General features: G+C 38.1%; 2 protein-coding genes across 4 annotated transcripts; one reads left to right on the forward strand and one right to left on the reverse strand.

The window, feature by feature from the left end:
- The first annotated feature begins 140 nt into the window (after nucleotides 1–140).
- Nucleotides 141–3,446, forward strand: LOC112181482 (O-glucosyltransferase rumi homolog). Its single transcript, XM_024319840.2, has 6 exons — nucleotides 141–702; nucleotides 1,160–1,710; nucleotides 2,061–2,253; nucleotides 2,355–2,419; nucleotides 2,524–2,734; nucleotides 2,865–3,446. The coding sequence occupies exons 1-6, from the start codon at nucleotides 511–513 to the stop codon at nucleotides 3,225–3,227; spliced, it is 1,575 nt and encodes a 524-aa protein (XP_024175608.1). The 5' UTR covers nucleotides 141–510; the 3' UTR covers nucleotides 3,228–3,446.
- A 36-nt stretch (nucleotides 3,447–3,482) lies between these two features.
- Nucleotides 3,483–5,420, reverse strand: LOC112181483 (actin-depolymerizing factor 10). 3 transcript variants are annotated; one of them, XM_024319843.2, is made up of 3 exons: nucleotides 5,222–5,420; nucleotides 4,144–4,409; nucleotides 3,483–3,796 (listed from the first exon to the last, which is right to left on the reverse strand). In XM_024319843.2, the coding sequence occupies exons 1-3, from the start codon at nucleotides 5,222–5,224 to the stop codon at nucleotides 3,646–3,648; spliced, it is 420 nt and encodes a 139-aa protein (XP_024175611.1). In that variant the 5' UTR covers nucleotides 5,225–5,420; the 3' UTR covers nucleotides 3,483–3,645. The 3 variants fall into 3 exon arrangements, with proteins under 3 accessions (XP_024175611.1, XP_040372799.1, XP_024175610.1); XM_040516865.1 differs by lacking the exon at nucleotides 5,222–5,420 and adding an exon at nucleotides 4,902–5,015; XM_024319842.2 differs by lacking the exon at nucleotides 5,222–5,420 and adding an exon at nucleotides 4,503–4,878.
- Between the last annotated feature and the right edge of the window lie 7,366 nt (nucleotides 5,421–12,786).

Consider the following 12,786-nt stretch of genomic DNA (forward strand, 5'->3'; position numbering starts at 1 on the left):
AAGTGCCTAATCCTCCCACTCAAACAAAGACTACCTAGCAGCCTAGCTAGGACAATGAAAAGACAAAGTTGCCCTCTTTTGTAACAACTAACTTAAGATGCTTGTGAGATGCAGACAAGGGTACATTGGAAATTTGACATAACGTAGTACTGTCCCATTTCCAATATTTGAAGAAAGACGCAAGTTGTTTTGGCCTGTTTGGCCTGTTTGGCCAAGACTTGGACTAGCTAGGGGAAGACTTTTGTTCGTTATAGAAGGAATCCTGCATTTGATTATGGAGCATATTGTGGGCAGAAAACGTGAATGAACCTTTCAAAGTAAGAAACCACAGATTTCAAATGTGCGTTTAAAAATGACTACATTCGTTATATATCATTTCCATGCCAATAGGACTTTCAAGTCCACAGAGACTGGGACTCGTATATCCATAAACAAGAAACTCAGCAAGGGTAGTATTGAGGTTTTGTTAGGGGAGGCTACCTAGCAGCAAATCAATCTGCATGCATAGAGATGAAGAGGAACAATGCGAATCATTTGTATGATTTCTTGAACGGGTCAGGATTGCATAGGCATTTTGCAGGCTCAAGTTGGCAGCCGCCGAAGAAGAGGAGCGGGACATTTACGTCTGTAGCCTTCTTGTTCTTGTTGTTCTTCTTTGTTGCTGGACTGGTATTTGCCGGCTGGAGTGTTGATATTGACTCTGTAAGTTTAGTTAAACTCCTATGAAGTTTCAGTATATGCAATCCATTAGTCTAGCTTCTGCCATTATGTTTTTAACTCGAATTTTTACTCTTTCGACCACTTTTGCTAGTCACCTTCATGACCATCTTTCTAATAAAGCGTGAATTCATATGTACAAGCGGGATCAATTGTGAGATCCACCTGCTTCGACCTCTATCAGCTAGAGAGATCGATGATCACATCACTCATCGATCAGAAATGTGGTCTAACTAGCAATGTTCTTTTTTATTTTATTTTATTGATATATTTTTTTTAGGGTTAGAAAAACTACGAATGCGCATAATAAATTTTTAAGAATACTCAATAGTTCATCAGAAAAATTGTTGAAGTAGCTACCACTGAAATCATAACTTGCATTGCATATAAACTTTGTATCTTTAATACTAGAATATATCTTTCATGAGTTTGCTCTTTTCAGTTTTTATTTTCAGGTGCCTCTTCTAACAAATCAATCCCAACACCAACAACAATACCCAGAACCATTGAATTCCCACTCCAATGTGCCACTGGAATTAATGTGACACAAACTTGTCCAAGAACCTACCCTAGCAAATACAACCCTATAAGTCCTAACCTTCCATCAAATGTCACATGCCCATCATACTTCCGATGGATCCACGAAGATCTACGGCCATGGAGAGAGACGGGAATCACGAGGGACATGGTGGAGCGGGCGCACAGGACCGCACATTTTAGGCTCGTGATTGTGGACGGCAAGGCCTACCTAGAGAAGTATAGGCAGTCCATACAAACTAGGGACATGTTTACATTATGGGGTATTTTGCAGCTTCTAAGGGTATACCCTGGTAGATTGCCTGACTTGGAGATCATGTTCGACTGTGATGATCGGCCTGTGGTCCGATCAAAAGACTTTCAGGGACCAAATGTAGGCCCGCCGCCTGTTTTCCGATACTGTGCTGATGAGGCCAGCTTGGACATTGTGTTCCCAGATTGGTCTTTTTGGGGCTGGTAATTGCTTCTGTCTTACACTATATGTTTGCATGTGAAGTCCCTTAATTTCTGTTTCTTCGTTTTACTTTGTCCATTTAAATTTAGGGGACAATGTTAGATCTAATTAAAATATAACTGAAATTTTCTAATGAGGGGTTTTCAATGCATGATATGATAGGGTGTTCGTCCATTGAATTATGAGTGTTCGAAAGATTTTACATATCTCACAATTTGTATGTCAGAGGGTGTTCAAACATTTAGTTATGTTCGAACGCTCTCACACATGCGAAAAAAGAGGGATTTGGAAGGATCAATTTAAGATTTTTAATTGAAATTAAAATTTGAGCTAAAGTTTTAAATTTTGATAGGGCTGAGACCAATATAAAGCCATGGAAAAACTTATTGCCAAGCATAAAGGAAGGCAATAAAAGAACGAAGTGGAAGGATAGGGTGCCCTATGCTTACTGGAAAGGTAACCCAAATGTGGCTCCAACCAGGAAAGACCTTCTCAAATGCAATGTTTCAGACCAAAATGACTGGAATACACTCTTATACATACAGGTATATATTAACTTCCCCAATTATATCTAATCACATATGACTGTAATTTTCTTGGCTTTTAATTTTAAACACCAAATGATAGATTGTTTACTGAACTTCAGAATTGGGAGAAAGAATCCAAAGAAGGGTACAAGCAGTCCAGCTTAGAAGATCAATGCAAGCACAGGTAGCTTTTAAAATTTATTTTGAAATTTCATCTTGACAATTTTAATCTTTTACCTTGTTTCCCACTTCAACTAACTGATATACAGAGAACTTCGGTTTGTGCAGATACAAAATTTATGTAGAGGGATGGGCATGGTCTGTGAGTGAAAAATACATACTGGCATGTGATTCTATGACCTTATATGTAAACCCTCGTTATTACGATTTCTACATGAGAGGCATGCTACCATTGGAGCACTATTGGCCCATTAGGGACAACAGCAAGTGCACTTCTCTCAAATTTGCTGTGGAATGGGGCAATAATCACACGAATAAGGTGAATTTTAGTCCCTCGTCCCATTGTTTGTCATTATACGTACAGTCTGATTTGCTCTGGTATTAGGTGGTCTTTAACATGTAGTCTTATTTGTATAACCTAACTGGGATATCTACTAAAAATATGACAGGCAGAGGCAATTGGGGAGGCAGCAAGCAACTTCATACAAGAAGATCTGAAGATGGACTATGTGTATGACTACATGTTTCATGTACTGAATGAATATGCAAAGCTCTTGAAATTCAAACCGACGATACCTCCCAACGCATCGGAACTATGTTCTGAAACAATGGCATGCCCTGCAACTGGCACATGGAAGAAATTCATGAAGGAGTCCATGGTGATGTCTCCTAGTGATGAAATCCCATGTTCTTTGCCTCCTCCATATGATCCTCAAGCTCTACGTGATTTTCTTGAGAGAAAAGCCAACTCAACTAGGCAAGTGGAAGCTTGGGAAAATGAATATTGGCAGAGTTCTAATAAAAAACAATAGAGGCCCTTTTGTACATACATGTGTTCTCTAGTGCGTTTCCTATGTGTTCCATTCCCTTCTTAGAAGAGCAAACTGAAACATGGATGCTGACAATGGCAAAAGATCATGCCCATAATTCTGCATATTGGAATTCCTAGCTAATGTGGGATTAGATGCTCTAACTTCTACTGTATTCATACTAAACACAACTTCAAAATAAGTAAGATTTTTGTTTTGTAAGAGAATAGAAAAAAATTAATCTGATCACATAAGCCATAGCAAACGAATATTTTAGATTTGAATCCACAGCTGATCTGAAAAGCAAGTAATCAGTATAAAATAGCTCACTCACAGTCACAATTAACTGAGAAAATTTAATTTGATGATCATCATGTGACATAAAGACAGTGAGGGATAAATGAATTCTCTACATGAGGATTTAGAGTGCTCGGCCTTTTATGATATCCAAACTCATCTCACTAGGATCTGTTGCCTGCAACTCCACTTGAATGCCATCCAATTCCCTCTTGAATCTGTCCTTGGAGCTTGCATAAAGCATCTTACTTCTCACCCTCGACGTATCAGGCGACCTGTATACAACAGAAAACAGCCAATTACATGGTCTAGCTTGGGTGAGCAAGTTATGAATAATGCACCAGTGTTTGAAGAGTAGCTTTGTTCATAAACTATGTGTCACAAATTACATGTTCTCAGTCATATCAGATGTTTGACATGCTATGGAGAAGTATAATTTGAGTTGGAGAAGCTTTCAAGTACTTTTAAAAAAAGCACTTAAAATTTTAATAAAACCATTTATTTGTGCTTATTCAGGTAAAACGCTTCAGTATTGTCAAATAATGACACCCCATATATGCGTATGCTTATAGATTGCTAATCAATAGTTCATATGCTTTCTATGGTCTACGTATATACTAACCATGCAATGAAGAAGATTTTGCTTTTCTGGCAGTTCTCATCGGTTGTGAAATCGAAATCATAGACAGCATAGCGGCACTCATCAGCAGGTATGGAGTTAGTGAAGTCCTCGTAGCTTTCATCAGGACCTCCAAGCTTCTCTACAATCACCTGTTGTATCTTCTCCTCAATCTTGAACACAATGAATCGGTGGTTCCTCTTCGCTTTCAGTTCCAAGAACTTGAGCTTACAATCATCATGCACAGCCATTCCAGACGCGGAGTTCGACTGTACCCAGCAATTTCAGGGGATGTATAACTTGTAAATTTCATAATAACAGATCACCACACAACTACATAAGCAAGTAATTAAATAACGTACAACTTTATAAATTTGGAACAACATCGAAGGGAGCCTAGAGCTTGGGAACTCAGATTAAGAATAAATACTTTAAGATCACTATGCTACAAAGATCATTAACATTGATCATAGTGGCACAGCCGTGGTGGAGCTAATGGAGTCAATATATCCACCCGACAACTCATGTAAAGGTAAGGTGTTCGTTGAAATGCCTACATAGCTAAGATAATGTTGAGGGTCAGCTTTCCTACGGCTTTTTGATATGAGTGACAGAGCCGGAGCCACAAATCAATGGGGTCATTCCATTCCAACAATTAATTTTTCCCTTCCATTAATCTGAAATTATAAATATATGGAATTTTGATCCGAATGCACTCAATTTTTTTATAAAATAAAACGTTTGATAGAATGTATATTTACTTATTTAGCTAAGAGACTGGCAGACTGCTGAGGCATGTCCGGCCATATTTCATCTCACTTTTACTTTATCATGCCCCAACAAGGCAACAACGAACACATTCTTGGTTCCGCCACTATCGATCAATAAAATTTATATCATGGAAAATCGATTATGTGTTATCATCATATAATTAAGAAAGGAAAACGATAAACAGACCTAACCCCATTAGTACCTGTGTTTCATAATTTGGTAAGTACCCATTTTCATAATTCTGTTAAAAGTCATCCTCATCATCTTAATTTGTCACATGAAATAATAAAATTTCAATGAGAAAGCGTACCATGTTGTTGTCCTATGTGAGATGAACCTTGAGGAATGAGCAGGGAAAATGCAGAAAAAAAGAGAGGATAGATGTGACAGATCTGGAAAAATTGATGATTTTGTTAAGTGCATAAGAAAATGAATGAGAGTTTGGAATGGAAAGAAAGCTAAGGGAGGAGAGATTTTTGTGGGAGGAAAATGGGGGTTGGTATTTTCTTTTGGGATTTTTGATAATATTCTTAATTAGCCAAGGCTGATCACGTCAACAAAACTTTCATGTTGCCACGTTTCAGGGTGCATTTGGATATTAATTTGATGAAATATGCTGAGAATTAATAAAAGGGTATTTTGGCAAAGCTACGCCTTCGGCCTTCCTTCCACATTAAGATTTCTCAAAACCTTTTTTTTTTTTTTTTTAGATTTCTCAAAACCTTGGTCTTCCATGCACTTCGCAATATAGTTACAAGGATCTAAGGCCATCATTGAACTAATACTGCTAGGAGATGGTTTTCGAGTTTTTGATCATTTACCTTAATTTTAGAGACTTTTTTTTTCCTTACACCACAAACTTATTTTTTTTTCTCACTTACCCATAAAGATTCTAATATGGTCTTCAGTCTACTCTAATACCCGATTAAGTTTTTTTTTCTTAGGCTATTTTGCCCTCACCCCTTTGTTACAGAGAGAGAGAGAGAGAGAGAGAGAGAGAGAGAGAGAGATGTCGTAGGAGACTTCGTTGGAGTCACCCGCCACCGGAATCAAATCACCGATCATCGGACTTCTATGAAAATCTTGTCGAAGATCTCATAGGTGACCGAAGAGGTTTATTACCCCTCCAATAAACCTTTATATATTGCCCTTTATTGGGGGGCAATAAAAGTTTATGAAACCTTGTCGAAGGTCCCCAAAGAGGTCATTAGAGATCCTATAGATCACCGGAGAGATTTATTGCCCCCTCATAAACCTTTATTGGGGGGGGGGGGGGGGATAAATGTTTATTTGGGGGAAGGGGAACTAATCTTCTTAAAATTAGACAAATAAAACTTTAATTGAGGAAGAAGCTGAGAAGATAACGTCAATTCAAAACCTTTTATTATCTTGTAATAAACCTTTATTAAGAGATAATAAGACTTTTTTTTTCTTTTTTCTTTCCTTCTCGGCCTCTACCCACAGTTTATTAAAAAAAATAAAAACAAAAAATAAATTTTGATTTCAGCACCCAAAAAATGCTTTGGGCATTGAATGGGAGCAAACCCACTCAGAAATTGGGCCGGACCTTGGGTTCAGCTGAGGGATCCAAACTCAAGACCCCTCTTGCCGAGGACGAAGATGACAGCGGTGCATTTCCGTCTCAGCCGGAATTCGAGGGCCAAATACCCTAAACCCTCCCTCGTCGATCAGCAAGGCCCGACTGAACCCGCAGCTCTCTGATTTGAGCTCAGAGAGGGCGAACACCCTCAGATCATTGGCCCGAAGCTGACTCAGCAAGGAGTAGAAGGCCGCCGAGTTCGACATGTTGCGGGAGTCGAAGTTGAACTCAGACCGACGATTGTAGTTAGTGTTGTCGGAGCTGCTAGAGGCCACGCTGAGGGATCGCGCCCACGAGACCTTGGATGGCGCGTGAGAAACAACACCGTGTTTGGTCTCGTCGTCGTCGAGCCTCTGGCCATTGGTGAAATGGAAACACTTTATCGCGAGGACCGGTGATCTGTACGTACGGAGAGGGAGAGGGAGGGGAGAGTGTGTATGTGTGTGTGTGTGTGTGTGCAGATCGGAGGAATGAGAGAGACATGATGTAACTGTTTAATTTGAATGAGGGTAAAATTATTTTTTTTATGTTAAATTGAGTTAGTGGGAATAAAAATTTGTTGATGGGATAAGTGAGATAATTTTGACTTATTTTGGTGCTTTAGGTTAAGAACCCTTCGATTTATTTATTTTCTTCATGTTTTTGGTTATAGTGGAGGGGATCAAACCCTTAGTTTAGCTTGAACATAATTAGATTAGCACCCCCTTTCTCCTCGAATCTTTACGAATAATCTTTGTCATACTAATAATAGAAAATGTACATCACATAATTTTAATCATAGATTATTAACTGATAAATAAAATAAATTAAAAACCTAAAACATCAAGTCGTTGTAGTATAGTGGTAATTATTCTAGCGTGTCATGCTGGTGACCCGAGTTAAAATAGGGTGAAACATGCCCTATTTTAATTCAATTATTATTCTTCTTCCTTAATAAAAAGAAGAAAAGAACAAGAGAAATATATGAAAAGTTTTGATTAGACACTCTTCACTAGCTACATATCCTTGTCAAGTACTTGCTTTAGATAACCCTTGTGATGTTAATTTTTGTTTCAAAACTAGTTAACTATTACTCAAAACTCTTAGCCTATGCCGTCAGGAAAAGCTGTCCAAATACTTTTCAACCACACGACGTGTAGTTTTGATATAGACTCTTTGTATGTTATAATTTCATATTCCTATTCTTGCACGTTTTAATAACAGAGCAAAGAGTGCACTCCGCTAAAATAAAATTTTATTTATTTTTTATTTATCATCTTTGTATTGAGACCTAAAAATTTAGATGGTTGACTTCCCATACTTGAACTAAAATAGGGCATCGTTCACCTTGTGTTCATCATCCCAAATTGTAGGTTTTTTGAGTGCACATTTAGACCTTTAAGTCTTTAACAAAATGAAAAAGACAGTCAACTAACAAATTTTGCTATACCTACTTCTGAGGAGATTCGTGAGGCAGTATTCTCAATGGACCCTTCTAGGGCACCTGGATCGGATGGGTATTCCGGTTTCTTTTATCAACAATGTTGTGATATTGTTGGTCTTGATGTGGTGGCTTTTGTGCAGTATTTCTTCATGAACAATTGGCTACTTCTGAATGCCAACTCTAATTTCATTGTTCTTAGTCCCATGGTCGACGGTGCCAGCATGGTGTCTCAATATAGGCCAATTGGCCTTGCAGTTTTCTTTTCAAGATTATTCCAAAGATTATGTCAACAAGGTTGGGTCCTATTGCTTCTCGCATAATTTCTTCGCAACATTCAGCTTTTGTTAAGGGACGTCATATTGTAGGTTGTATTAGTTTGGTCTCTAAAGGGTTTAACTTGTTGGACAGGAAAAATGAATGTTGGGTATTAAAGTTGATATTGCTAAGGCTTTTGGTACGCTCAGTTGGGACTCTCTCTTTGAGGTGCTCTATAAATTTAGTTTCTCTCCTTGTTTGTGGACTGCATAAAAACTATTCTTCACTCTGCTCGATTGTCGGTATTGGTGAATGGCTCACCACATGGATTCTTTTCCTGTAACAGGGGCGTCCAGCAAGGGGACCTCTTTCCCCTCTCTTAGGCTTAGTTTGGCATTGCTTTTGAAACCTGCTTTTGGTCCAAAAGCGCTTATGGGGAGAACTAAGGCTGTTTGGTAAACATCAAAATTTGTGCTTTTGAGTAGAAGCGCTTCTTGCCAGAGCAGAAAATCAGAAGCAGCTCGGAGTAGCTTCTCGTTTCCACTTTTGCGGAAACCAAATGAAGGAAGTGGAAGATTAAATGAAACTTCACAAACTATCGAAATTATCCTTCATGTTATCAAAAATTTACATCAAATGTCCAGTCTAAAATTGATACCTGTTCTTCTTCTCATTTTAGCAGGGCTGCGCTGTTGCTAATTCAAGCCTTCAACAAAACCAACCAAATTAGCAGGCTCTTTGTTCTTAATCAACCAAGACAACCCAATCTCTTCCAACTTCACAAAACTTGGAATTTAACCACAACCAAACATCGATGACTATTAATTAATACACATGCATTAAGATTGAATTGGAATTGAAGTTGAAATCGGCCGACAACCTCAAATACCAACTTCTCCAAACATGAATTGAAATTGAAATCCCATTATACCAAGACGTAGAGTTGGACGTCGGAGAAAGATCGGTGATGATGAGGCGAATTTTCAACACCTGCGCAACGCCGAGAAGTGGCCAGATGGCGTATAAATTTTCGGGGTTACGCTCGCAGGTTCATGGGTCAAGGAACAGGTCAACTGATCTGTGTTCTTCTGGACAACAAGACAAAAATGATGCTTGGTTGTGGTTAAATTCCAAGTTAAATGATGCTGGGTACTGGGTTCTCCTCGGATGAAATGGTTACATAAAAGAGAGAGTAAAATCATTGATTTAATAACATGTTTAAACAATTATGACCCTTTTCGTAACTATACCAAGTCACAGTATTTTTTATTTACAATTTACCAAATATTTAGAATTTACTTTCATTCTCACAGCACTTCTGAAAATGTTTTACCAAACACTCAGTTACTTCCCCTCACAGCAGAATCAGAAGTGCTTCCCCTCATAGCAAGATCAGAAGTGCTTCCCCTCATAGCACAGCAATCCCAAACTAAGCCTTATTTTGTTTGGCAGAAGAGGTACTGAGCCACGGTCTCTCTAATCTTTTCTCTACAAGGAAAATTAAACCTATTTCCACTCCAAGAGGTTGTGCTCCTATTACTCATGTTCTATAAGCTGATGACCTTTTTATATTTTGTCGAGCGAATTCAGGGCCGGCCTTGCCCATGGGCAACATTGGCGATAGCCCAGGGCCCAACACAGAGGGGAGCACTAGATTTTATAAACAGAATAATATATATATATATATATATATAATTATAGTAACTGGAACGTAAAAAAAAAGAAAAAAAAAAAGAATTTCAGATTTCTAAACGCAGATCACGTCTTTACTTCTTCTTCTTCTTCTTCCAACGCGCAACGGGAGCACAAAATTGATTATCCCAGCGTCTCTTTCCCTCTCCCAAGTTTCAAAACTTGAAACCCAGCAAATTTTTTCTTTAAATTGGTTTCAATGGTTACTCAATTCTTCAGTTCATTCTCGTCCATCACCCAATCTTTCTCCTCTCTATGTTTCTGTTATTCTACAGTGATCATACGAATTTTTCAGCTTTCCATCAATGTAGGCTGAGGTACAAATCAAAATAGGTATTGGGTGTTCTCCTGGTGTTCTTCAATTTTGATATTTAATGAAAATTTTGGATATCAAAAGTCTTGTTACTTGTTTTTTGAGTTCTGTTGATTTGTAAGAATTTCATTTTCAATATTAGGTGTAATTGGTAGTTGGAGTTGCAAGTCAATCTCGATCAGAAAAGAAAGAACAAGAAGGAAAAAAGGAAAAAAGCAAATTCCAAATTTCCAGGTATTGTTTTGTGCTTCAGTGTTTATCAATCATCATTCAAAGTGATTTTTAACAACCTGCTCATTCATCGGTTTTCAATTTTCAATATTATGTGCAATTAGAAGTTGAATTTGCAAGTCAATCTTGATCAGAAAAGAAAAAACAAGAAGGAAAAAAGTTGTTGGCCAACTTTTAGTTTGAAGCTTGAGTAAGATATCATATTTGGCTCGGGACTACAATATTATTTTGTGCTACTTTTCATGTTGTAAGCACCCTGTTCATTTGGGGGATCAACCACCATATTCAAGATGAGGTAAAATACTAGTCCTTTTTCAATTGGTTTTATTGAATATAAAACTTCAGGCACATTACTGATCTTTTGGTGTAATTCATTCAATTGTGGAAATGGCAGAATACTGGACTAATATATCTATATGGCTTCCTTGTTGAAGCATATAATTCATAGAGGACGACCACGAGTAAGTATATATTTGATAATTTCTATTTTTTTCCAAGTCATTTCTATTGTTTGTTCAACTTTTGAACATGGCTTTTCTTTTTTGATTCAGAATTCTTCCTAAGTTTTACCAAGACACGCGTTACCATGTCTCTTATTTGTGTGATTGTGTCGAATTGCTACATTATGTGTGATCTTTTGGATTAGCTAGGAGTTTTAAGAAAAAATTTGTAATCTTTTTTATACGGTGTTTTAGTTTTATGTACCCCCTGTTATATAATGTTTGTTTATGTAATAAAATCAGCGTGGGGATGAGCCGCCCAACTTGATTAGGTTCCAAACCGCTAAAAAAAAAAAGGATTTAGAGTATAATATTCGTAAGAATCATTACATGATTATTTAGGCCAGTTGGGCACACACACAAAATTTCGCCCTGGGCATCAAATTCGCTTAGGCCCTGAGCGAATTACTCTTCTCTTCGGTCTTTGCAACAGTTTCTTGATCTTTATGGGAGTGCTTATGGGCATTTGGTTAATAAAGAGAAGAGCACTTTTTATTTGGGTCAACCTTATTTGCATTATCAACGACGAGTTAAACATGTGTTGGGATTTCGGTCAGGTAAAGCTCTGTTGACCTATTTAAGTGTTCCAATATTTCGAGAGTAAGCCTCAGCGAGTTCATTTTCAGGCCTTAGCGGATAAAGCTAAGGCTAGGCTCATGGGTTGGAAAGGTAAATTGTTAACTATTGCTGGTCGAGTGCAGCTTGTACAATTGGGGTTTCAAAGTATGCTTCTACATAGTTTTTCGATGTATATTTGGTCTACCTCACTTTTAAATCACCTAGTAGCCTGTGCTCGAAACATTATCTAGTCTGGGGATGTGGCTATCCGCAAATTGGTTACAGTGTCATGGCGCCAAGTCGGTACTCTCAAAGCTGAGGGTGGACTTGGTCTACGTGATCCTAAGGCTCTTAATCATGCAACTCTTTTACGTTTTGGTTGGGATGCTCTTTCTTCATACTCTCAATGGGGATCTTTTATTCTCCAAAGGTTTTCTGTTTCCAGGTACATGAAGTGGGGTTATTTTACTTCTTCAATTTGGCATGGGTTGAAGTTATCCCTTCCTTTCATCTATCAAAATTCTCGTTGGCTTATTGGTGATGGTGCTTCAGTTAATTTCTGGTTAGACAAATGGCTTGATGTATCAATATTGGATGAGCTGCATCTTTCATGCCTTGCACCACTTTTGAGCATTCGCGTGTCTTGTCTTATTACTAATCAACAATGGTCCTTGCCACGTCATTTCTATGATTTGTTCCCGAATTTGGCTCTACGGATTAAAAATGTTCCTCTTCGAATTCTTATTTGGGAGCTTTCTAGCTCAGGCGTTCTTTCTTTCTCGGATGGTTATGAGTTGGTACGTCATCACTTCCCTACTTTGGAATAGGTCTCTCACTTATGGAGGCATTTTATCCCGCCTTGGTATACTTTGTTAGCTTGGAGGCTATTTCATAATAAGCTTCCAACAGATGTGCAGCTTCAAAAGTGTAGAATTTCCCTAGTTTCAAAATGCCTTCTTTGTTCTTTAGGGTATGTGGAGGACTCAACTCATCTATTCTTCACCTGCTCATTTGCTCAGCATGTTTGGCAATGGGTTGCTTGCTGTTTTGGCACTTCTCTACCCTCTCAAGGAACTCTTGAGGACCTAAGGGTTTCTTTCACTAGTAAGCGTTTTTCACCACAACTAAAGAATGCGTGGCTTGCAGTGTGTCTTTATTCTTTAATGCAGATATGGAAGACACGTAATCATCTTATTTTTTACAATAAACCGCCTTCTCTTGGACGTGTTTATTGTTCAATCAAGGCTTGGATTAAGTTTGCATCCCCTCACTTTTCTGGTTGTGTTTCACGGAGGTTGAATTC

Source organism: Rosa chinensis, chromosome 1 (genome assembly GCF_002994745.2).
Source record: "Rosa chinensis cultivar Old Blush chromosome 1, RchiOBHm-V2, whole genome shotgun sequence".
Classification (NCBI taxonomy): Eukaryota; Viridiplantae; Streptophyta; class Magnoliopsida; order Rosales; family Rosaceae; genus Rosa; species Rosa chinensis.

Bases quoted from the DNA above. Each gene is read 5' to 3' on its own strand.
- LOC112181482 (XM_024319840.2), top strand. From the start codon at position 511: ATGAAGAGGAACAATGCGAATCATTTGTATGATTTCTTGAACGGGTCA. The intron at 2,254-2,354 runs GTATATATTAAC...ACTGAACTTCAG, and splicing joins ATACACTCTTATACATACAG to AATTGGGAGAAAGAATCCAA. The intron at 2,735-2,864 runs GTGAATTTTAGT...AAAATATGACAG, and splicing joins GCAATAATCACACGAATAAG to GCAGAGGCAATTGGGGAGGC.
- LOC112181483 (XM_024319842.2), bottom strand. From the start codon at position 4,526: ATGTTGTTCCAAATTTATAAAGTT. The intron at 4,410-4,502 runs GTACGTTATTTA...TGCTGGGTACAG, and splicing joins TGTTCCAAATTTATAAAGTT to TCGAACTCCGCGTCTGGAAT. The intron at 3,797-4,143 runs GTTAGTATATAC...TGTTGTATACAG, and splicing joins AAAATCTTCTTCATTGCATG to GTCGCCTGATACGTCGAGGG.